Source organism: Cryptotermes secundus, unplaced genomic scaffold, assembly GCF_002891405.2.
Source record: "Cryptotermes secundus unplaced genomic scaffold, Csec_1.0 scaffold131, whole genome shotgun sequence".
Taxonomy (NCBI): Eukaryota; Metazoa; Arthropoda; class Insecta; order Blattodea; family Kalotermitidae; genus Cryptotermes; species Cryptotermes secundus.
In genome coordinates, this window is record NW_019742552.1 from 1,671,110 (window position 1) to 1,697,492 (window position 26,383).

The 26,383-nt window shown below is 38.8% G+C and overlaps 1 protein-coding gene across 1 annotated transcript in view; it reads left to right on the forward strand.

The window, feature by feature from the left end:
* Positions 1-26,383, forward strand: part of LOC111873276 (tuberin) — an 89,829-nt gene that overhangs the window by 21,653 nt on the left and 41,793 nt on the right. Inside the window, exons 10-20 of the mRNA XM_023867849.2 lie at positions 629-797; positions 2,916-3,149; positions 5,006-5,255; positions 6,818-6,936; positions 7,763-8,093; positions 9,346-9,542; positions 14,786-15,075; positions 17,586-17,740; positions 19,521-19,612; positions 20,059-20,323; positions 22,072-22,158. Of these exons, the coding sequence (XP_023723617.1) occupies positions 629-797; positions 2,916-3,149; positions 5,006-5,255; positions 6,818-6,936; positions 7,763-8,093; positions 9,346-9,542; positions 14,786-15,075; positions 17,586-17,740; positions 19,521-19,612; positions 20,059-20,323; positions 22,072-22,158 (2,189 nt within the window). The remainder of the gene's footprint in view (positions 1-628; positions 798-2,915; positions 3,150-5,005; positions 5,256-6,817; positions 6,937-7,762; positions 8,094-9,345; positions 9,543-14,785; positions 15,076-17,585; positions 17,741-19,520; positions 19,613-20,058; positions 20,324-22,071; positions 22,159-26,383) is intronic.

A 26,383-nucleotide genomic window follows, 5' to 3' on the forward strand; every position in this document is an offset into this window, starting at 1 on the left:
TATCTTTGCTGTATGTGCAATAAGACTTATTGTGCGATGGTCGCTGCATTTTGTAGCTTTTGTCTTTTTCTTTAAGGCAATCATTGTAACTTCTGTAAAGTCCTTGGGCCACTCTCCACTTTCATATATGGTGTTCATTAGTTTTGTCAGTGTTTTCAAACCACCTTCTCCCAGTAACTTGAGCAATATTAACACTATCAAATAAGGAATATATGCTAATGAACTTCCTGTTGCAAATATCTTGCCGTTGAAGTTTATATCCATAGTAATATACAGGAACCTCTTAAAAGAAATTTGATTATTTATGCATATATGTCATATTTGCTGGCATAATACTGTCAGTTTTTTTTACATAGAATATTTTGAGCAAATCGCACTTTCATGTGACTAGTTTACTCTCTCCCCTTTTTTTTATTTTTTCATTTATATATATATATATATATATATATATTATATTGTATTTGATGACTCTTACATGAATTTGTATTTTATTCACACTGTTCATTTTCACCCAATATATTACTATCATCAGCATATACAAATGTTAGTATTCTTCCATTCCTTAATCCTTTAAGTTTACAGGTAGCGTGTTCTAAATTATCACTGAAGTATTGTGTTCTGCCACTAGAGCCATATACGAAGATGATCTGATAGAGAGGATTGTAATACCCAGTCTACAACACATTGATATTGACTCAAATATCATAGTGAGAAATGCAGCATCACAGTTGATGGTTGACCTGTGTGTAGAATGTGAGAACAAGAGGTGTCTTGAGCTCATGGATATCCTTGAAAAGGTTTGGTTAATCTTTATTAAAAAAAATGAACATGCATTTCAAGAGGCTGATTTCTGTTTCTGTAATGTCTTCTGTACCTTCAGGTTACCAGTAGAGTACTACTTGCATTGTGACAAAAAAAAATCTTTAGATATAAATAAAATTGATTGTTATTACATTACAAGCATTTCAGATTTATTTAGGGATCAGTGATTCTGAAAAATAAATTGGGGAAAATCTTAAATGGAGGAAATCTAGTACTGAGATTATTGACTTTTTATCATTAAAATGGAAAATTAAATGGAGGAGCACCTTAAACTGAGGAACATGAAGTGGGGGTTCCACTGTATTTTCTAGTGCAGTACTGGCAGTTTTCCCCCTTTCCTCCTCAGAATTTTGTGACCAAAAAATTTTGTGAAAAGTACATATATAATAAATTGTGAGGATGATTTTTAATTCATAAAACTGATTCATTTTGTCATAAAATTAGAATAGTTTTTACAAACGTCATTAGTTTTACATTTAATGCGTCTATGCATTAGGAAGTACAGTTCTCTATGAAAAATGTATTTGATGTATGTCGTGTAAGGGGTGGGCCTTCTTGGCTCTTGCACTGCGACCACAGTGATTTATTGTGCCTTATTTGATGTATGTTAGTGACTCTGCCTTAGGAAGTACAGTTCTCTATGTAAAATGTATTTGATGGATGTTGTTTCTCTCTTGTGATGTAGGTATTTGTGTCTTTGTTGTATATATTATATGAATTTTACAGACAAATTTCTTAGTGCAGAGTTGTTTTAGATTCAGAGTTCTCTTCTATTCAGGTAAATACAGCATATACACACTGTTGTTTACTCAAGGAGACCTTGGAGTTCACATGTTGTCTAATCATCTTGACAAGGGCCAGCACAATCCTAATTGTCACCCCAGGTGGCAATAAATTCCATTCACCCAGTTAAAAGTAGCTCAACATTCTCAAAACACATCATAATTAATGACACAAAATCCCCAGGTACTGTTATGGCCAGTTCAAGCCTAAATGCTGTATCAGGCGACAAAAGAAAAAGTCAACCCAGTCTCCCCCAAATAAAGAGCAGATAAACTTCCTCAGAACTTCACCACAATTAATAACAAAATTTCCTGACAATGTGACAAGAAATATCATAATTCATTACACAGTTTATTTACATGGTTGCATAACATATTTAGATTATTACCTATTAATGTCTTGATATGGACAAAAGGTCAGCAGAAATTTATTTTAATTTAACAAAAGGGTTAGGGTGGTCTAGAATGAGCTGCCCCTGCCCCAGATGGCCACATATTTTACTAGTGCTTTCATATTGGTTTGTTACGTTAAAGTAAATATGGTACCATTCTCTGTTGAAATTCCATGTAACCTCAATTTAAAATTGTTCTCAATGTGATGTATAGAAATCTTGTCTCCGAGGCAAAACCCTAAATGAAGATTTTACTGTAGTTAGTGATCGCAACACATTGGATATTCAGGTACTTAAACAGGAATTTTACAATTCAAATGTGTGTTTTGGTGAAGACTGATGATGTTACAGTTGTAACTAATATGAATGATTATGGATCAGATGCAAATGCCATAGTTACAAGCCAATGGTGATGATCCATTAGGTTTCAGAACATATATGTTAAGTGTTAAATTACTAACCTGATTGTGATTAAAAGCTTGATGGAAATATTTGTTGCAGTTATTGGGGCAGCACTGTATTAAGGGATTAAATTTTATACTTAAGTTAACTACCTGCATGCCTCTATTTTTTATGCAAAATAAAAGAAGTAATAGGTCAGGAAAGTGTAAATTTGATTTCCTTCATAAGAACATGACATGTAGGGTATTGTTCCCAGCTCTACTGCAATAATAGCTGAATGAGCCGAATGCTGTTGCTGAGTCTTATGAAAATCATGACTTAGCCTTCTATTACATATAGCAGGAGAAAAATGTGTTGAAACAGCAGTTTATTTTTCAGAAAACATAAATGTTATTTCAGACACAAAAATACATTACATTATAAGTATTTACCTTAACTTTGTGACCTACTCGGGGCATCCTGTGATTAACAGGTAAATAACCACTCCTCTAGATTATAACTTATAATATCTTTACAGATTTTATATAGACCTTACGAGCAGTTCACTGTGGATGGAACTACAATGGTGAATGAGGTGGAAGTTCTGGATGTGAAGACTGTTGTGACAGGACTCATTAAAATCTTCAAAGAGAAGTTATATCAGCTTCCATCTTCCCATGCCATCAAAGCGTACCGCTTATTAGTGAATCATTTGGAATTACATTACCAAAAACCTGCTGTATTTGAAAATACTAGCAGTATCAGATACACAGTAAGTAGGAGTTGCAGTGGAACCTAGAACCAGTGTTTTTCCTGTGTTTTCATTTACTGTGTATATATTGTCATGTATTCATGGTTTGCATTATTGATAATAATGGGTTCAGGATTAGATTACTGGATTTATTGGCACTTCTTTTACAATCAATCAGTCAATGACTGTCTATGACTCACTCCATTCCTTGCTGGATCACATGTGTATTCTCTTCCACCCTGATGAATTACGAACCTCTGCTGACACATTGAACTGCCTTGAACACGTCTGTCTGATGAATTGCTTCTACAGGCAGAGTCAGAGTTACTTTACAACTAGCAATTTACCGCCAATCAGTTTGTCTTGGCGACAAGCCCCTTGAGACCTACAATCAGAATTTTTATTTTCAATCTGAACATGTATGGTTATAGTCCTTATGTAACATCCTCTCTGACTAGGGGATGGGTCTGTCATATACAGTTGCTGCTGGTCCTTGCCAGCACAGTCATCCCCCCTCCCCCAACAATATTACTACTGTGAATGAATTACGATTCTTTTAGAATTGCCAGGCAGCCCAAATATAGGTCGGCATCTCAAATGGTCTGTTATTCTGTGTTATCTGTTGCCATGAGAATCAGTGTCTTTGTTAATATTCCATGATTTATTTAATCCGTCTTGCAGTGCATACATTCATTTATCTCCTTCTTTCCCTCGCACTACATGTTTCGGCATAATAATGCCATCTTCAGGTGCTTACTTGTCCACGTCAAACCAGTTCATTGCATGCCATGTTCACACATTAAAATAACTAAAATATGTATCTATCATATACATTGTCAAACGTTAAAAATATTAAAATTGTTCAGGATACCACATCGCTACGTCGCCCCTCACTACGTCAGTCACGCCCATTCTCCTTTGTTGGAGCACTCCTTCACTATNGAAGGAGATAAATGAATGTATGCACTGCAAGACGGATTAAATAAATCATGGACTTAAATCAGTGCAACAGGACGCTAAAATATAACATTTGTTAATATTCGTTGCCATGGAAACGTGTCTATCCATGGCAATGCTTTGACTTTCACCAGCGTATGTGTTGCAGCAGGAATCTGTTTTTACCAAAGCATTGTCTAGCAATGAACTATTCTGGCTTTCGGGTGTCATGTCACAATATTGTCATGTGATATGAGTGACTATAGACAGGGTTTGGATTGGTAATTGGATTTATTGAACACTTACAGATCGTAACTACAAGTAATTACACCCATTTCACTAATTCACACACACTTTACAGTTCACTACAATATGTACTACACGTTCTCAGTCTGCTGTGTCTTCACCAGTTTTCTGGTAAAGGCTTCCAATGGCGGACATTCCCCTTCCTCTGGGTTCCTGAACTATCCCCATCCTCAGCTACCAGCTTCTAACAGCAGCAGCTCACAAGGACTGAATTGCATCATCCCTCTAACTCACTCACCAATCAACTCACTCCACTTCACTAACTCTTACTGATTGTCCTGTGTATAACATCTTGGCACAGACCACACAGGAAACACCATTCCTCTGTTGTTTGTGGGCAGCTGTGTGGCAGTGGTTGCTATACAGTCACCTATCTCACAATCACCACATAGGAATGGGTCTACATGCTGCAGTATTATACCTCTTTTGAATTGAATTCCACCATAGTAAGGCATTCTGTTTGTTTAATTTTGCAGGATGCTTTTTGGTTGTGTTTATATGAGAGATAGGTTAGCATCTCTGTTTCTACTATTACAAAATCTACAGAATTTCACTTTCTTACTAAGATATGGCAACATAACCACGGGAAGATGCTTCCCGTGTAAACAAGTTTAAAGTGACTGCCTGATTTTCAGATATTTGAATGCCTACTGCAGATTCGAGCCAACTCGCTGTATCATTTGGGCATTCCAAAGCCCAATTCATCGGTGTTGCATTTCAGCCCATATCTTGCAGTAGACCATAAAGAAGGGGAGCGAGCAGGAGGAAGTGCATCTCCACCACCAATGAGCCCTGCTCCATCTTCATATCTACCATGTGTGGTCACTCACCTTTCTCTCACCCATGCGTGTAAAGCTGTCATCACTTGTCTCAAGCAAGAAAAAGGTGAATTTTCAAGACTGTGTTTAATTCATGGTACAAATTGAACGGTATTAGTAATTGTAGACTGACAGATACCTCGTGAAGAGAACACATGGGAAACTCATTCATAGATGAGTGGACAGTATTCAAAGGGATCTTAGAGAAAGAGGGTGTGAATGTATGGATTAGACTCTAGTATCTTAGATTAGAGCCTAGTACCCAGTTTCTGTGAACACAGTAATGAACCTTCGGGTGCCATCAAAGTATGAATCCTCTTGACCAGATGAGTAGCTATAAACTTAAAGAACCCATGGAGTTAGTTGATATTAGTAATAATTTTTTTTAATTGAGTTTATGCCCTTACTTTTAAATATTTTTTATGTGTACTTTGATAACAGATTGTCCCAATATAAGACACTACCTGTGTGGAATAACAAAAAAATCTAGGTGTACATCCATGTTCTACATGGATTTGAACTTGTGACACCAATGTTTGTCCATATTAAGAGCATATATGTCTGTGACCATTCAGCTATCCAGATTGGTGATAAGTAGCTATGCCATAAAAAGACACAGTCATCAATTAATTGTAAGTAAAAAAAAAAAAAGTAAAGCTATCCCTGTAACAGGCCATGAAGGCCCATAGGGTTGTGAGACATTGGGGGTCCCACATTATCTAGACAGTCGGCTCAAAGATGGCGGTAAGGTTGCCAGCCTTACACGCCGGCCGCGCTTTACTCCCCAGGAAAATTATTTAATTAATTCCTGGTACTCATTTCTGTTGGACTAAGCTAATTCTATAGGCCCTCCACAGAGAATGAAACCAAAGACCAAGTCAGAGTGCCTTAGAACAAAGGTATGAGGAAGAAAATTAGGAGGGTGCAAGCAAAAAAAAAAAAACAATGATTATGCTAGTGGATGTAAGGTACTACTGTGATGACACTTTGCTAGATTACATGGGTCATTAGGGTTGTGAATACAGTGATATTGTAGGCCCAACAAAAATTAACCTGTCAGGAGAAGTCTGAATAACTCAGATTGCAGAATGCGGGTCAAAATAAAAGTCACTTAATATGTAAAGAATGTTTAAGTAATTTATGACGTGTTGAAAGAATACAAAACAAAATTTCTTAGTTTGTCCGTGGTTGTCAATTCATGCATCTTAATCCCCTACATTAACCCAAATAATCAGAAGGTCACTGTATCTTCATGTTATCCACCCATCTCTTCACACTTTCAAGTGGCCACATTCCAAGCAGTTTCTGCATGAAAATTTTGTTCAAATTTCTTTTTTTCATATTTTGAAGCTACATGTCGAACCTAATAACCTCCTAGATTTTAATACCATTACAATATAATGTAATTATAATGTGAAAAATGTGGTTATGAATGATGAGCTGAAGTGTACAGCACAGGCCGAGTTTCTGCTCTGTTCATTGATGTGATTCCGAGATTAAAATTTTATTACTCTTGCAAGTAGATTATCAGTAAATGATATTTAAATTCCTTGTTTAATAAACTTGTGTGTTTGAGTGCTTCTTGCATTGTATGTCTCACAAGATCATGTTGGTGTTTATTCATATTAGACTGGAAGGTTCTGCATCTGATGCTTCAGGAGGTTCCTCAAGTGATGCAGAACAAGGCTCTAATCCTATCTCGACATGGCAATGATATTGACTATTTGGCAGCTGCACTTTGCTCTATGGTAAGACTATTTCTGTAAGTCTGATTATGTATTTTATGATTTAAGTGCTGGCTTATGTGGTGTGACAAGTAATTAGATGATATCACTTAATAGTGACTGGAGATGAGGTTTGGTTTGATAATTGGATTTACTGAATGAACACTTATAACTTGTGACTACAAATAATTATAACACAACCACCAATCTATATGCTCTGTACATAACTGCAGCACACACTTAGTCATCTTAGTCCTTTATGATTTCATTAGTCATTGTTTGGTAGCATGGGGTTGTCTTACATTTGGAATCACCTTCCATTCTAATAAATTCTGTACACTAAAAAGTGGCTGTTCTTATAAAATATTGCAGTGGAAAAATTAATCTACTAGAGAAAATTCTTGTTCTCATCTCGATACGGAATATTCTTCCAGATTCTTGTCTCAGTTTTTATTGAACTGCAGAAGCCATTCTCACACATGCCTAATGTGAACAGACCAGAAAGAGACTTGTCAATCCATAAACATCCTAAAAAGTCACCCTCTGTTTTTCACTTAATGGTAATTGTTTCTGCTCCATGAAATTAGTTACATAGTTACAGTAATTGTCTTACAGGTTTAGTCTCCACCTAGGAGATAACTGTTCTGGCTGGGGTTTATCATGGTGTTCATCTGTTTTAACCAAATACACTATCAGCTATGAACACTTCATTGCACGTTCTTCCCATGTTGTTTATTACTGTATAATCTCTGTAGGAGTCAGAGTATCATAAAAAAACTGGAATCTTTTCACTGTTGGTTTATTGTGATATTGTAACAGGTCACCAAATATTTCCTTTATGTTATTACAGGTTAGTGATAAATCCTTGGGGCTGCCTGACACCCTTCGTAATACTCCACCAAAGCTGACACGTTCAGAGTTCCATGGCTATGTGTTTCCTGTTTTGGCATCACTAGCATCTTACCATGCATACCTAGAACCCAGCCTTCAGCAACGGCTAATTAAATGCCTGGAATTTGGTCTTGTGTCACGGTGTGCACGCCAATGTGTGATGGCGCTTACCACATGCACACTTGAAATGAAGGATGCCATGTACAAGCTACTTCCTGAAGTTCTGCTTAATCTTTCCAAGATCTCTGCCACAGTCCATATTGCAATTCCTATTTTGGAATTCTTGTCAAGTAAGTATACATAAATATTCTTATTTTGTAGGATTTGAGGTTCTCACAGTGGTTATTAGGAAGAAATCTATCTTCTAGTATATAGTACCATGTAGTCCATTGAAGTAAAGTGATGATGACATTCTTCGACTGCAAGGGCCCTCTGCTTGTCCAATTTCTCAAGCATGGAGACACAATCAGTGCACAACGCTATGAAGACACTTTGCAGAAACTGAGACATGCCATAAAGAGTCAAAATGCCCTGGAATGCTATCGAATGGCATTATCCTTCTTCATGATAATGCGCGCCCCCACGCTGCCAACTCTGTGAGGAATACGCTACAGAGATTTGGTTGGGAAGTGTTTCATCATCCCCCCTACAGCCCAGATCTCTCTTCATCCGATTTTCACACTTTTGGAGACCCGAAGAGAGACATTCGTGGACATCAGTTTGCATCGGATTAAGACGTGGCTGGGTAAAGATGTGGTTCTGTAGACAGCCCACAAGCTTTTTCAAGGATTGGATTGACTGTCTTATATTCCAGTGGGATAAATGTATTAACAGTGTTGGAGATTACTTTTGAAGTAAGAAATGTTCTTTAATATGTTTTGGCTTCTGACCTGTTTTCATTTGACTGCCCCTCATATTCATTACAATACCTGTTTTCATCACATGTAGTAAGACTTTTTATTTAATTCATTAGAGTACCTATAATCAGGATGTGTTGCATCTTAATAGGACTTTCTCATGATTCTTGCATTTTCTGTGTACCGGCATATCTTAGCAAATATATGGGGAGTTTGAAAACAAAGGATTCTGCTCCAAACATCTTGTTTTGCTTTTTGTCTATTGTATCAGCAATCATGGCAGCATTTTAAAAGATCCCTCTCAGTATGGCCAATCAGGCAGCTGGGCCTAAAGATGAGAGAAATGCTCTTTGTTGCAGAATGAAGTTCTAAATATTTGTAAGCTTAAACTGAAAGGAAACTGCTGATTTTATTTGTACAGTAACATGTTTGAGACTTCTAGAAATATATCTTCGGTACAGAAAAATGTGTGGTTTTCTAAAAGATTGTGGTTGGTGAATTTCTTTAATCATTTGTTGTTTGTGTGTAATGTAATTATTTCTATAGGCTCGGAAAGTTTCATAAAACTTCATTCTGATGATATANAGGAAAGGGATGTGGAGGAAAGTTTCATAAAACTTTATTCTGATGATATACTGCCAGCCACAATTTTCTGTATATTTCCATTTTCTTTTATTTATTGCAGCGCTCACCAGGTTACCTAAGGTGTTTGCCAGCTTTGTGGGGGACCAGTATATGTCTGTGTTCGCAATATCTCTCCCATACACAAATCCATTTAAATACAATCACTACACTGTGTCACTGGCTCACCACGTTATAGCTGTTTGGTTCCTTAAATGCCGACTGCCATTTCGCCGAGATTTTGTCAAGTTCATTATAACAGTAAGTTGAATATTCTCTGTCATTTTAGTTATTGTTAAGTTATGAGAATGATTTCAAGAATTTGTTGTTGTATCGACTTTATGACAGTTTGGTAGTAGGATTATCAGTACTTAAAGCAACCTTTGGCTCAGATTGTAAAATAAATGTGTAAGCTTATGGCACTGAGACATGGCAGAAACGAATATTTATTCTCAAAAGGTCCCATAGGCACTATCAGGAAGCTATTTTTTCTTCAGTGTATCAGTTTGAATCAGTAGAAGTATGTGAATCTCATAGGCATTCTCTCTGATGTGCTTTGAGAAAGCACATATTGTTGCATATGTAAGCAGGAAATGAAAATGTTGTGCCACTGAGATGGTGTCAGGTTGTCAGCCAATTGTAGAACTGAGAAACACCTTCTAAGAGCAAATCATTAGCATGGTTAGCATTTGCAACCATCTGCTATGAGAAGAAAATATGTTACTCTTCCTGCACTATAAAAAGGAAGGGGCGTTACAAATATTAATGTTGATCACCAATTATCAATAGAACCTCCGTCGAGTGTAACAATATATATNATGTTGATATTTAACTAGGAAAGATGAATGGCAAGAAGCAGCATTTATTTATTTTAGAACTAATGGATGAAATCAGAAGTAAATTACATCTCACATCCCTTCATAACTAACTAATTCCATGGAGCTGAGCCCTTCTTTGGAAGACACCAGTTGCACAGCTACTCAGGAACTTCCCAAAATTCTGTGAAACCCAAAGTTTCATTACAATGTTCACAAGAGCCCTCCTCTGGTCTGAGTCTGAGACCCTTGTTACATTTCATAACAAAATTATTTTTTATGGTGAGGAGTTGTTAGCATCATGTCCAACCGTATGCTGTATGACTACCCCGTGTCAGCTGTCTGTGACTGCTTATTCAGTATATTCACAGCTCCCCTTCATATCTTGAAGCTGTCGCCTCCGTTCTCTACCTGAGTATGCACCATGCCATGGTGACAAGGGACCCACGTAACATGGGCCCTTGTAACATGCTCCAGAATATTTGCTTCCAGGCTATAACAGCTACAAATAATTCACCATTAATGCAGGTCACCATAGCAATGAATTGTCAGATGTTACTATGTATGAGCTTTTTTTTTTTTTCCATGCCATATGAAAATATTTAACAGCACAAGATAAAACAAAAAGTCTTTTGTTTTCATCTGTTCTTATTTTGTAGATACAATATTTGGATATGAAGTGTAGTTAGTATTAAGATTTCTAAGATTTTCTTCAAAACAGATGCCTAAACCAGTTTATTAACATTATATCCATGTGCTTTAATCTGAAGCCAAGAAATAAACCCAGCCAGCATGTGTATACTTTATGACAGAAACACCATTAATGTAATGTCTACTTGAATTCACAACATTTTATGCAGGTTATATGACATAGTTGAGTAAACTCTGTCAGTGTACTTGTATGCCTTCTATTAAGTTGAAGCATGTTCAGCAGTAAAATACATTTGTTCGTCTGTGGTCTATTTACAATAGCATCTTTACCCTGATAATACTAGGAACTAAACTGGACTATATTAGATATGACTTGAAACTACACTGGGAATTGTTATCTTTTACCATCTTTAGTCCGTATAGTCCAAAATTAGATCAGTTTTAACCTCACTGTCTGGCTGCACCATAGCTCAAACGGTTATTCGCTGGCTTCCCACCGCAGCGTCCCGTGTTCGAGCCCGAGTCTGATCAAGTGCGATTTGTGGTGGACAAAGTGACCCTGGGGCAGGTTTTCTCTGAGTACTTTGGTTTCCCCTGCCAATCTTCATTCCACCAATTGCTCCACAATCACCCTCACCTATCATCTGGGGCTGGTACAATAGGCCAGAAGTGGCTGCAGTACAAGGGACTTAGTCCCACCCCACTAGCATTAAAAAAAAACCCTGACTATCAGTATCCTTAACAACTCCTTCATTGATATAGCCAGCATCATTATTTCTTGGGCATAAAATTGCTTAGTTACATACTGTATTGTGTATTTTATAATCAGTTACAAACACACTCCCACCAAGCACTTACTTAACCTTAAAAACCGTTTTGAACTATATCCTGGTTTTTAAACAGTACATTTGTCTGACCTAGTAATGCATAAAGTATTTTCATCATTTACTGTGCTGTGAGCAGTAAGAAACATGACCTAGTAAGTGTTCTTTCCCTTCAGATTGTGGGTTGTAATACTGTATAGTCTCATAAGCAGATGTTTTTATGAAGGAACATCATGTCTTCATCGTCAGGCTTGAACTGTATAGGTTGAGGAAATATCCCAGTTATATAGGATTGTTTACTGGCTTGTCAAGGACAGCTCCATGGAGTTGATTATTTAGTTATATAGGCAAATTATAAGGAAGAATGTCACTGGGATCTGTTTTGTTCATGTCTGCTTTTATTTAACACATCATGATGTGAAGGGAAGGAAGCAGCTCAGAAATGTCAAGTGTAACAGGTGAAAGTAGTTTTATTTCCACTTTCATGTCTACATTGTATCAAGTAACTGATCACAATTTTCTCATATTTGTCAGAGGATGCCATATAGTGGTTGTAGTTCTTTGTAAGTGTTAGTTTTATACCATTTCCATGGTCAACACAAAACTTACAATTTGCTCAGGGATCATGAATGTTAGTTGGTATGTGTATGTGATGTTTGTCTCTCCAGGCCATTAGATCAAGTCATCTCTTGCCCTAACTGAATATTGTCTCATTTCTGTTATTTGTTCTGTGGTAACTGGTCCTGTGGCATTCCATATCAGTTCTGATTTTCATTTTTCCAGATGTCAGATGAGTCAGACTGGAATAAAAATTGTATTGTGTGTGCGCATGCATGCATGATTACATATGTGTGCTGTAATGTTTATCTTGTTTCAAAATAGTTACTGTCTTACCGCCAATAGCCACACAGGATCATATAATAACTTTTTTTGATGACTACTGTTTCGCCATATAGCGTCATGATGTCCTCTTCCTGTGTCTTATACTGAACTAACAAGTGAACCAAGTCACAGCACTTCCATCTTCATTCATGGTTCTTCACACTTGACTGCTATATGCTGCTTTTAAGTTCACAGAAATACCAGGACTGCTGAAAACTTCTCACTGACTTTTATGCAGCAGAGTCATTTTAGAAGCTTCTTGTGGGTTCCCATTCATCTTTGGTTGTGCTTGCTGGCTCTCAGAAAATTTATAATCTGAAGGGAGCAGCCTCCATAGTCTAGAGGTAACGTTCCCACCTCATGACTCGCGGTACGGGGGTTCAAACCCAGCGGAGGTCATGGATTTTTTAAGGGCGGAAAAATTCAGGGAACAAGTCCTCCGGGAGGGACTTTAAGCTGTGGGTCCCGTGTCGTAGCTTTACGGCACATAAAAGAACCTCATATCTCCTAAGGAGGTCACTGAGCCAAATTCAAGGACGTTTCCCGCCCAACCGTAGTCTCTAATGCCTCTGATAGATGGGGGAAGCATTATAGATGCCGCCAAGCCAGTAGAGGCCGAACTCGCTGGCTCGGTCGGGACTGATGGTAAAGCACCAGTATTGGTAGGGTATAGAGACTGGTAGAATATCATAGAGGGAAGCACAATAGATCAACCTGGTCGCAGTGCATGGGGAAACCCACCCACTCCAATAACTAACCACCTAACTAACTAACTAACTAATCTGAAGGGAGGGAGGGTCAAGTTGCAAAATGCCATGAAAGAAGGGTATATGCAATGCCCACTCCACACATGCTTTATGTGACACTGTTCTTTCCTCAAGGCTGGTGGTCTCAAGTGACCCCCAGGTATGGGGCCAGTCTGTCCAGGTGAACCACCACTGTCTTCATCCTGGAATGATGCTGGATTTTGTAGACGTCATAATTGATCTGGGTGAATGCCTTCCCAGGATGGTTGCAGCTTAGGCATGTTCCCTCTGTTCCAGCAGTACATCCAGACCTGGTATATTTCCTTGAATCCAGCTGAGTTGACTGGGCAATCATAGCAGGCATTCATCCTGTTGCCACCTTCAGATATTGGCCAGCATAGTGATCAATTTCATGCAGCTGTTCCATGAGGTCTCTCAGGTAGTCTGTCATGGGTTGTGTCTTGCTGTGGGGGTGCTCCAAACCTTGGATTGCAAAGCAGACATAGATCCCTCCTGAACACCACGCTGGCTGGCATCGTACCTGTAGTCTTGTGTTTGACACACTGTAGACCAGGAGGAAGAAGAGTGGCTTCTTGCCCCAATCTCTCTGTTGTGCTGAAACATCCTTCCTCAAGTACTTATCTGTTGTCTTCATTCAAAATTGCACTATGCCGTCCATCTGAGGATACAGAGGGGTAGTGTGCATCTTGCAGACCACAAGGCACCATAACATCTACAGGAGTCATGACTCAAGTATCCAGCCTAGGTCACTATACAGTTCCCTCAGGACCCCAAAGTAGCAGAAGAAGTTGATCACCATGATGTCTGACACCATCAGTGCTTCCTGGTTAGTTATTCCTTGACCTGCACACTTCAGCTATGAAGGTGGTGGCAGTATGTTCCTCTGAAATATCAGTATCCACCCACAAAACTACGTAGTGTCTTAAATCAGAACAACATAGTAAATTAATTTTTTAATCCTTCCCATGTCATGCAGGGGCATGCGGTAGCATAGTTTGTTGAGGGGCTATGCTACAAGCTGGAAAGTCGCGGGTTCAAGTCCCGATGAGGTCATTGGCTTTTTTTCAATTTACCTAATCCTTCCAGCCTCACTATGGCCCTAGGGTTGACTCAGCCTCTAACAGAAATGAGTACCAGGAATTAAATAAATAATTTTCCTGGGGAGTAAAGCGCGGCCGCCGTGTAAGGCTGGCAACCTTACCGCCATCTTTGAACTGATTGTCTAGAGAATGTTGGACCCTCAATGTCTCGCAACCCTATGGGCCTTCACGGCCTGTTACAGGGATAGTTTTACTTTTACTTTACATGTCATGGATGATATATTCTGCATTCTGCCTTTCGTGTGCATTGTTCTCCTTTTAGTACCTATGAATAATCCCAGCGCAGGAATAGCTGTTTTACTGCCTTTGACTGATAGAGTGAGCTCAACATTTGAAATTTTTTTAAGAAAAAATGAACAGGATTACAAATTTGGACAAATCTTTGTTATATGGGAAGGGTTAAAAGAGTATATTCCATAGCTCAGTCGTGCTTATCTGGTATCAAAATCCTTTTAATATTTCTAGGGTTTGAAAGCGAATGTCCTTGTTCCTTTTGAAGAGGGCCAAATTATGAAGATGGATCTAATAAATGAAGATTCATCAAATCGAAAACGCAGCTCAAGCCTGACGGAGCAGGGTAGCCGCCGAAGTGTGAGAACAGTAGGAGGGGGAGGACGAATTGATACCCGTGGAGCTGTGGATCTGAAACCCCCTATTGATGAAGCATTGATGACATTCCATGTAGAACTTACAGAGACATGTATCGACCTCATGGCAAGATACACCTTTTCTACATGTTCAGTAGTACCAAAGAGGTAAGTATTTCGTACAGGTTGTAAGAGCTTCAAGTAAGGAAGGTTAAGGTCTATACTTGTGGTGAGCTTCTTTTGTTCCCATCAAATTTCAGGACACCCAAGTGAAATTTTACATTGCACTCCTGCCTAACCTTTGTGCAAATTTTGGGATAGTAGATTAATTCAGGCCATGATCCGTGATGGTTGCAAAGGTTATGTAACAGTGGGTGAAGAATGATGATGATGATGATGATGATGATGATGATTATGAACAGTATGTTGTAAAGGATTTGGGAGGAAGTAGCGAGAACCTTTATTTCAATAGTTGAACATAGAAAACCAAGAACAGTCTTAGTTGTGGTAGTTGGTTTCTGTCCAAGATTTAAACCAGCATGCTCCTGAATAAGAAAAGAGGCTTGATCATTACATCACAACTAACACACCTGACAAATTGTTTGAAAGGTTGGCTTATGGTAATTGAAGTGATCATATAGTTTCCATTTCATCGCATCTTATGTATGATTTGAATTCATAGTGCAGAATGAACACCATTAATACAACTACTCATTGCTAAAAAAAATTGAGATGAAGTGAGACTCATATTGAAGCTCACACAAAAATAAATTCAGGGATGCTGTGCCTTATGTAACCCTTATAAACATATTATCACTTGTATTAGTGACTTGTAGGTGGGATTTAGATTGGTGAACCGATTTATTGGATATTCCTCAGTTGTAACTAAAATTAATTATAACACTCTCAGGTAACTTTAACAATAAAACACAAAACCAAGTCTTCAACACATGCTTGCTTGGTAACAAGATGGATCTTGAAGAATTTGTAGTCTCTTGATTTCTTACTCTCTTACACTTGTTACACTTGCTTGAACAATGTCTGTCTCCTGAAAGCACACTAAACACTTCTCACTCTGAATCTTATATTACTCACTTCACATTTACTTCCTTGTCTGGCAAATTCTTCATGTTTTGTTATCTTCAGCGGCTGACCATGTAAAGCACACCAAATTATCAAAGTCAAAGTCACATTGCAACTGACAGTCAGTCAGTCAGTAAGTCTTGGTGGGGCTCATGACCAGATATTTATTACTGTTTGACAGTTATGGTCTTGTTTTCATGGGGTGCTCTTTCTGACTAGAGGATGAGTCTGTCTTTTCTATATGCTGCTGGCAATTGCCAGCACAGTCTTTCTCAGGTCCAAGTCCCTAAGGACTTATGACCATATTTTACTGTCTCAAATTTGAGACTTCCCTTTTTGTCACCTCCTATAACTCGCAGGGTCACGGTGGAGGTATTCAAACCCACCTCCTACAGGTAATACCTAATTGAATGGTTCAGTTCCTCGTATACATTGTTAACTGTGTGTTTAAGTATGCGTTGTCATGGGAACATGTTTACAGTAGGTAACGATGCATTCACTGCTATTTGTTGTCATGGAAACTAGTCTTTGTCAATATTCTTTGCCACAGAAACATGATTACAAAGCTATTGTCTAGCAATGGACTATTGCAGCTCTAAGGCATCACATCACAATATACATATTGTAACGTGTTTTGTCACTGAAGACGCCGTTCGGATTGTTAATTGGTTTATTTAACAACCTACAAGTAACGGCTACAATTATTTATCACACAGTTGTGGGGTTTCACACTTTAGAACCCTAATCGCAATAATCTGTTTACACTGTTTCCGGGGTTTCACGATTTATAACCCTATTCGCAAATCACTTCACTCTGTCTTCAGTAGTCTACACGTTTACAGTAGGGGAGCTATGTATCACTGTATCACACACTCCCAATTACACAATTACACACGTGTCTGGTTCTTCTTTCCGCGACGGCTGCTATACTCCAACTGTAGTCTGCTGACTGGAGAACTGTTGATAACACACTCGCTCGACTACTACTGAACTCGGCGACTGCCACATTACAACTCTCGCAGGCAGCGCAGCTCTTTTATATAGTGGCCGTGTGTGCCTGTTACGTAGCAACGCTGTTACCTCACGCCGTCTCTCATCATCGCGCGTTACGTTACCGTGCGGAGGGGGGGAGGGAAGCGCTGACTCATCCGCCACGTCACTGTGGCGTGAATTGCCACGTTACTGCTGGGTAGGGAGGGGTTCTCCGTTGCGCAACATGTCACAATGTAATGCACAGAAGATATCTGTGGTAGTCAGTAAGAAGGCTCTAAGTAAAAAATAATTTGTACTTGCCCTTCTTACCAAGCTCTAAAGATATTTGGCCCTTTAAGAAAGACTGTATATGGAAATATTCTCTTCCATTAAGTCCTTCTGGCTAATAACATTTTTTGATAGATTGGATATTTGGCAAAATATGAAGAAAAAAATTTTCAATGCTGCAGTATGGTATTTGTAGTACAGTTAGTTTTCATCTGCAGTACATGAGTATTGATACCAGTCACATATGCAGTATGTATGTGGTCCTTTAAAGCACGCCTTTCTGCCCTTATAAATGTTGAAAATTCATGACCTTAATGAGCTGCTTATGTTTGTAGGCTTCCCACAGCTGACTTCTTACTGAGTGGAGGCCAATCCATGACCTGGCTGCTAGGCAACAAGCTTATTAAGGTCACAACTAGTGGTTGCAGCATGAAAGCCCTCAAGAATGGGTTGTGTGATAAGTGCTGGCTATTGTGCAGACCAGACAAAGGTGAGAGTATACAAACTGGCACTGTCACTTTGAGGAAAATAATTAATGTCAATGGAGAATAGAATACTTTATTTTCATGTACATGCTATAAAATTATTATAGCTGCAAGAAATTGTAAAAAATTGGGCCACAGGGAAGATGAAATTTCTTTGGAATAACGGAATTTGAAGCAAAGGGAGTGTCAGTATAAAGTAGTGTGACTAGTTGTGTTGTTAAATTGTCTTCTGCCTCCTGGTATTGATAATTTTTGGTAATATCTCTTCAGATTTTATTCTGTAAACATGTTCTTTCTGATTTTTCTTATTGAATTGTATATGGTCTGTTACTAGTGAAATTTATTTCATTGGATTTTGTGATGTCCAAGAATGCGCAGTCTGGTGTTTATCTTATGAATTGCATTTCAGTGGATAGAATTATCTATGATAAGTCCTTCTTATTGATTCCTTGCTAGCATATGATATTGTTGCTTAACTAAATTTGTTTGTTACTAATCATGTCTGATAGCCAGTATTTTCATGAAATGGCTATTTTAAATTCAGATCTTATTCTTTTTCATAAGATAGTTACATCCAGAATATGTAAAGGCATTAAGTTGTTACAGCATTATCTAAATTCGTTTGTTACTAATCATGTCTGATAGCCAGTATTTTCATGAAATGGCTATTTTAAATTCAGATCTTATTCTTTTTCATAAGATAGTTTACATCCAGAATATGTAAAGGCATTAAGTTGTTACAACATTATCGTCTCATCACAATTTGTAATTCTTTAGCTTCCATCATTCTTACAAAGGATGATTTCTTGTACATTTCGTTTATTGCTACATAGTGATTGGAAGCACGCTTGGTGCTTAGTGGGACTTCAGTTGATAAAGAGATGTTACTTTTTTGCCTTAGTTCATACCCGTCTGTAAAAAAATTAATTCAATTACTTCAACATTTCATGGTATAGGCGTTCAAACTTTTCCTGATTTCACATATACATTCCACATTTTCCAAAGTCTCTCTTTTTGTTGGTGTCCTTATGGTTTATACTGTAGAGTCTGTTACCAGCTTTTCCACCTGGCTTATATGTATGAAGTAAGTGTTTGAGTTCTCAAACTCTTTTAAGTGGGGAAGATACCAGGCTACCCATACAATCCTCAGCCTGGAGGACCAGGATGTTTCACATTGTCTGACACCTTCTCTTCCAACTGCCTGACCAGGAAGACTCTGTAAGTTGTTATATTGGTACCAGCATAGCCCTGAGGATTTCACTGCTCACAAAATCACTTACCATGATAACACTGCAGTACCACAAGGGAGTTGCTTAATGGTAACATGTTTGTATGCTTCAAATACCAAGCTGGCTGGATACGCATTCTTGAATTTCTGAATTTAAACCTTGAATTGGGCACCAGTTACCAAAATTTTTCTCTTATTTTAAGCTGTCACTGTGATAGTACCCTTAAATTTGCCTCAACTGCTCTTTCCCAGCCCTTTGCATTTCGTGATACCCTATCATAATTTTATCTCATTTGATGTACATAAGCTGGCAGTTGATACCTTTTCATTTCATAACAAACAAACATGAATAATTTCCTTGAAGTTATAAAATTGTATGAAAATCTACACTGTTTGATCCACCACTGACAGGGATGTAGTAAGTTGTGGATAAGAAATAAAAGCTACAGAAAAAAAATTAAAATTTGTTCATACTCTAGTTCATCTTTATCTCTTACATTTACATTGTAAGTTGGACTTGCTTCTTGTATTAGCAGATGTTCTTGTACTTCTTCTAGAACTCATATCACCTGAGAGTAGCACTGATCAGGATGTACACGCTTCTCGACGCCGTCACAAATCTGCTGTGCAGCGTAGTGTAAGCAGCGATGTAAGTAATTGTTCTGCATTATAAAGAATATCATGATAGCGTTTAAACCAAGCAAAGTAGGTGAAGTGGTAATGCTTCTGATTTGTATTTTGGAGGTACTTGTTTCCGATGTTAGCTGGGACAGTAGTTGTCTTGACTGCAGTTCTTTGTGGTTTTCCTCAGTCCCTCCAGGAAAATCCTGGGACAGCATCCTCAAATTAGACCATGACTGCTTCCTCCCACATTCTTTCCAACTCATTATTCATGCTCATCCAGTCATTACATGCTCCATAATGTGAGCTACAAACAGCATCATTAAATAAACCACAAATTACAGATAGCATTTAAACAGACACTTCTGCATTAGTGTTCTTCAACCAACACCAACACAACAACAACCGCCTTAACCAGTGTTTGATACCACTACAATCACCATTACCATTATTGACCTACTGTGTCTTTTTAAGGTGACACCATTGGCCGTAAACACAAGCAAAGATGACCTGAACATGCTCACAACTCGACTGAGCCAACAGTTTTCAGCAGAGCCACCTCCCCCATTGACACGGAATCCTGTACAAATTGTAACCAGTTCAGCTACTACAAGCTTCTCCACTCCAGCAACAGCTGCTGCCACAGCAACCAACTCCCCAAGTGATGATGGAAAAAAGGCTTTTGGTCTGCAGGAGGCTCATGAACCAGAGCCATATAAGCTGGATCAACTCCTGTTTGGTGTGTATACATTTATTTAGCAACTTGCAGACCTTGGTGCAACATCCTGTTGGTTTATGTATGAATGAAGGTGCTGGTTACTGTTTCAGTTTGTGGGAAGCCTGATCATATAAATAATTCTCTCTCTTCCCCCCCCCCTNNNNGATGATGATGATGATGTATCAGCAAATAAATCATGTATACCAGCAGAAGAATTGACCTTGACTGTGTAACCTTGGATGCTAAACTGATTGTTGCTCAGTAAATTACTGTTGGTTGCTGAATACAGAACAACAGTGAAATCCATCTGACTGGTAAAACTGGTGCATTTAACTGTTATTTTCTTGAAGTTGTGTTTAGGGATATGGTCTCCATAAATTACTAAAATGTGTTCAGAATCTGTGCAGCTGTTTTCAATAAAATTGCCATTTTATGTTTTGTGGCATATCTGAAGAGGGCCTATTCTTGGAGCTAGAATGTTCAGATTCACAGGGCACTGACCCGGATAAGTACTTAACATGAATAAAACCCATCTAACTATTCAGGCACTAGTGAGGTACACATTCGTACGTACTCATATATAACAGGCATGCATATAGAGAGATGACATTTTGGGAGTCACTTAGTCATATTTAGGGGGTTGAAACATGTAAATCTGTCAGAATCTTGAGATTACAATTTTCTCAATCATTCTCATACATATGACACAGATAAGAAAGTGAAAAGGTGCATTGTGTATACACACACCTGTGCATGAATACATGCATGTGCACATGCACACACACACATGTATGTACATGCACTCACACTTCCACCTCCTCTTCTGCTGCTTTTTCTTCATCTTCTACTTCTTCTAATGTCCAAGAATGTAAATGTTTTTGGCATTCATACATTGTAATGTCTGTAGTCATGAAACTTTGAATAATAAATTGGAGTTAAATGAGATGGTTGGATTGCTAGAGCCAGTAGAAATGTGAAGCAGTTTACTTTCTGAGTATGAAACATTTCCAGCAAGAATCATATAAATAGGTAAATCCTTGTCATTGTTGTAATATTTATTATTTATCCTAATGGATTTTTTTAATTGCTAGGGGGCGGGACCATGTCCCTTGTACTAGGGCCACTTCTGGCCTATTGTACCAAATACTACATGGAAATTATGAATTTATTATTCTCTGAGTGCTATTCCCCATTGCCTGTGTGTATTAATTCAACTAGACTTAGATTGATGTCTTTGCAATTATATCATTTTACTTTTTTCTATGGAAATTTCAAACTTTATTCTGGTTTTAATGGTATATCAATGTGTATCAAACTTCCTACATGAATTGACTAAAGGAGTGTTTAAATGTACTAAAGTCATGTTTCCAACTCTTACTGAGGAAGTTGGCTCAAGCAGTAATCCTTCTGAATTGTATTCCAGAGTTGCCAGGTTTGAATCTTGCCCCAGACACCAACTATACCAACTGCAGTTTTGTCATGGTTTTCCTCAGTCCTTCCAGGCAAATAGTACTTCCAGATAGTACTTCAAATTAGGCCATGACCACTTCTATTCATATTATTTCCAATTCATCATTCACCAATCGCCCTACCATTTCACACCATAAGTCTGCGCTTCTGACAGCATCATTAAATAAACCATAAATAAGTCAATTTTCCTAACATTCAGAATATTCTGAAATTTACGAAGAGTATGTGAGGACAGTGACCCTTCTCACACTTTTTTATGTACATTTATATAGATCTTCATTCAAATTCTTCTTTTGCAGGCTCAAAGGAGCCAGAACATCAAGAGAAGCAGTTCTGTGCATGTTGGTGCCAAGGATGGGCAGAGATTTATGTACGACGACCAACAGGTAAGAATCTGCTTAAACAGAATAAGAAAACTTTGAGATAGTAAAGGACCTACCTATCAAAATTTGCAGTTTTTCATCCTCTGTAATACCTTAACAGAAATTGAAATCTCTGTGTATCTGTTGTAATAGTAGCTGATAAAGGAGATGATGTATAGTAAGTGGACCCCCCCTCTTAGAAAGGAGAAAGAATATGTGTTCCTGTATTATCACCAGAACAAAGAACAGAATCATAATAAAAGAACACCTCGTAAACCCTTTGAAGGTATGGCAAAGTTCAGGTACTTGGGAATAAGTTCAACAAGTCGGAATGACAAGCCTGTTTGTGACAAAATGAAGAGAAGGTTACATTGAGAAATACCTGCTGTTGTTCATTTAAGAATGTTTCACCAGTATCTTCTTTCCTAGTTTGATACTCATCTTGACTAACTACATTTTTATGGTGCTTTTTTCCGTACTTTTGTTAATATTCCATAAAAATGTAAAAAATGAATATTTTTGTAGAGGCTTTGGCTCATCAAATAAAATGCTTAATATTGTGACGTGTTGCGCAACGGAGGACCCCTCCCTCCCCAGCGGTACGTGGCGGCATCGTAGCGCTGTTGTTACTATGGTAATAGGCGAGTCAATACCCTGCCCCTCTCCCCACGGTGATGTAACATGCAATGCAGCTGTGACACAGGTAACAGGCAACAGCAGTACCCATTGCATAACAGGCGGGCACTGCAACTATATAAGAGAGCTACGTACACTGTCTACGAAGACAGTTGAGATGGAATCTAGCCAGCGGCGAGTTATGAGTTGAATTGAATTGTAACGAGTGAATCGTGACAGAGTGAATTGATTTGTGTGTAGGGTTTGTAAATTGTGTAAACCTGTAACATTGTTGTAATTAATTGTAATTAACTTGTAGGTTGTTAAATAAACCAATTAACAATCCGAATGGCATCTTCAGTGACTAAATACGTTACAATTGGTGTCAGAAGTGGGATACGAACTTGAACATGCCTCAACGAATTATACTGCTGCAAAATGGAGAAACAAGATATGGAAAAATTGTTCGAACGCCTAGTGGCGAAATTGGACGCCAATAGGAAAACAGACAGAGAGGATTTCCTGGTGAAATTAGAATTTAATCAAGAAAAAGCAAATATCATGGTAGCAAAACTAGATGCCGATAGGAAAACTGACAAAGAGGATTTCCTGGCGTAATTAGACGTCAACCAAAAAAAACCGACATCATGCTGACAAAATTAGACGCCTACCAAGAAAAGGCGGCAGCCAACAAGGAAGAATTGAAGGCCGAAATGCGATCTATGCGGTCAGAGTTGGATGATAAACTCCAACATAGAGTTGAAAACATTTTGGCGATCGTTGAACACGACAAACGAAATCTCCAGGAAGAACTAACGAAAACCTTTGCAGCAATTGAAAAAACCAAACGCGATTTCCAGGCCCAGTTGGAAGTAGTACAGACAAGGCCCAAGCGGGGAATCACACCCACGGTCAGCGCCCACCCACCGACATTTAACGGCAATTCAACGTGGAGTGTGTTCTGGCGACAGTTCGAGACCGTAGCGGAACACAACCAATGGCCGGACAGGGAAAAATCAACATACCTGATCACCGCTCTGAAGGGCTGGGCGTCAGAAGTTTTGCCCACCATTTCGACAAATACCACTTACCAGGAAACACTTCGGGCACTGGAGGACCGTTTTGGGGACCAACACTTTGCAGTGGCTTACCACTGCCAGTTAAGAACAAGGACACAGAAACCTGGAGAATCCCTGCAAGACTTTGCCACTGCCATTGAACTGCTTGCCCTTCGTGCCTACCCCAATCTACCTGCTGACCACATAGGAAGAGAGGCAGGAAATGCCTTCATATAAGGAATACGAGATGCCAATATAAAGATTCAGCTGCTGCTGGGAGGCGAGAAGACCATAAACGAGGCTCTCCGACAAGCATTAGAGCTGCAGGTGGTACTGGTAGCAGCCAGACCTCACGGACATAGCACCAAGATATACCGCAAATACCAATCACCCCCCACACAATGAAGAGACAGAAGACAATCAGGGTGCAGGAGCTGTGGAGAACTGGGCCACTTCAGGAATAACGGTCCCTACGAAAGGAAGGCTACTAATGAAATGCACCGAGAACAGGAAGATGGGCTAGGCAGATACACATGGTAATTGCCAAGAAGCCACAACGAACACACGAACAGGAAGGGTACCCAACCATTGGGAAACGAGCGACAGCCGGCAGAAAAGGGCGAACACCGGCACTAAGGCCCCCACACTACGCACTCATAGACATCACGGAAAAAGCCAACACCAGTCTGGTCACAAAGGGATGGGTCAGTGATAAGCTGTGCCAGGTGACAGTGGACACTGGAGCATACATCACGGTAGTAAGACCGGATATTGCCGCCAGATGGCCTGAAAGACAGCCAAATCCAGCTTCCTTAACAAAAGTTGCATGTTGTCAAAGATCTGCTGTTATACAGGGCATTCAGTCACCGAGGAAACTTGGGAGCAGCACACAGTGGAAAAAACATTTCTCCCAGAGTGCTGTTGTAACTGCCAATAGCACAATGAGTCATCGGTGCTGAGGAACATGCACCGTCAGGTGGTCTTGTCACTGCAGTAAGTTGCATTAATGAGCTTTGTTAGAGGTGTCGATAAGTAGTCAACATTTATGCTGAAATGAAATTCACTATTGAACAGTGTGTGTATTGTGTCGAAACTTTTGCAAGGAAAAATCTTACAGAAAATGTACCATAAGTTTCGTGGTAAATATCTTTACTCACCAGTTCCCACAAAGTCATGTGTATCCAAGCTTATAAAAAAGCGGCATGTTATTTCATTCTTCAGAGCTTTAGTGCTGCAAGCATTATTCTTGTAGACTTTTCCCTTCAGGTTTCTCCAGAGATAAAAATCGCAAAAACTGATCTGGGGATCTGGGAGGCCACAGTCCTCTGCTGATTATTCTGTTTTCAAACACTTCCCGTATTGTGACCATGCTTGCATTAGCCATATGTGCTGTAGCGTTTTATTGCTGAAAATACCCATATTGTCTTTCTTCAGCAGTCATCTGATTGAAGAATGGATTAAGTATATCATTAACGCAGTGTTCAGGGTTCACAGTTTCGTGGAAAAATAAGGGGCCAGTGATTGACCACGGACTTACAGCACACCACACCCCCACCTTTTCGCTATGCAATGGCACTTGCTGTATAACGTGAGGATTTTCATCTCTCCATATTCTTACACTTTGTGCATTGACATGGCCTCTAACGTGAAATCACGTTTCATCAGTCATGAACAGAAGCTGTGAATCCACAATTCCATCATGCACATTTTGCAGCAGCCAGTTGCAAAAACAAATTCTTGCTGCATATTCTGGTTGCTTCAGCTCATGCACAATTGTTATTTTATACAGGTGAAATTTGATTAATTTTGTGGCTGTGAAAGCAGATCCTAGCAAAACGCTGGTTTCCTGCACTAAATGACTTAACAATTTTTGAGGACTGATCTGTAGTCGTGCCTCAATATCCCGAACCTTTTCTTCGGTCAGCACAATCCTCTTCGATTGCTTCTTTATGTCACACACTGAACCTGTGGCCTGCCACTTTTTTACAATCTTCGATACACATGACTTTGTGGGAATTGATTAGTCAAGATATATATGACAAAAATTATGGATACATTTTTCTGTAAGTTTTTTCCTTGCAAAAGTTTCAACAATGAACACACGCTGTTCCTTTCAGTGTAATTGTCAACACCTATTGACACCTCTAACAAAAACTGACCGTTAATGTGACTTACTGCAGTGACAAAATTAGACCTGCTGAGGTCATGTGTTTATCAGCACTAATGACTCATTCTGCTATTGGCAGTAACAGCTGCACTATGGGAGAAACGTTCTTTCTATTGTGCATTGTTGCCAAGTTTCCTTAACTGTTGACCACATTGTTTCAAAGTCCATGAATCCATGTATTCATTCGCTGTTCCATCTCAGAAGTATACATGTTATCATCATAATAACGTTATTGATGGTACAGAGTAAATATTTCTAAGGTGGGGTGGCATCCAATGGCATGATATCACACAAAGTCTCATAAATATTCATCTGTTGCTATGAACACTCTTAGGAGGGACAGATACATTCACATATCCACACATTTCAGTCATAACACTAAACACCCATATTTCCTTACACTGTAAAG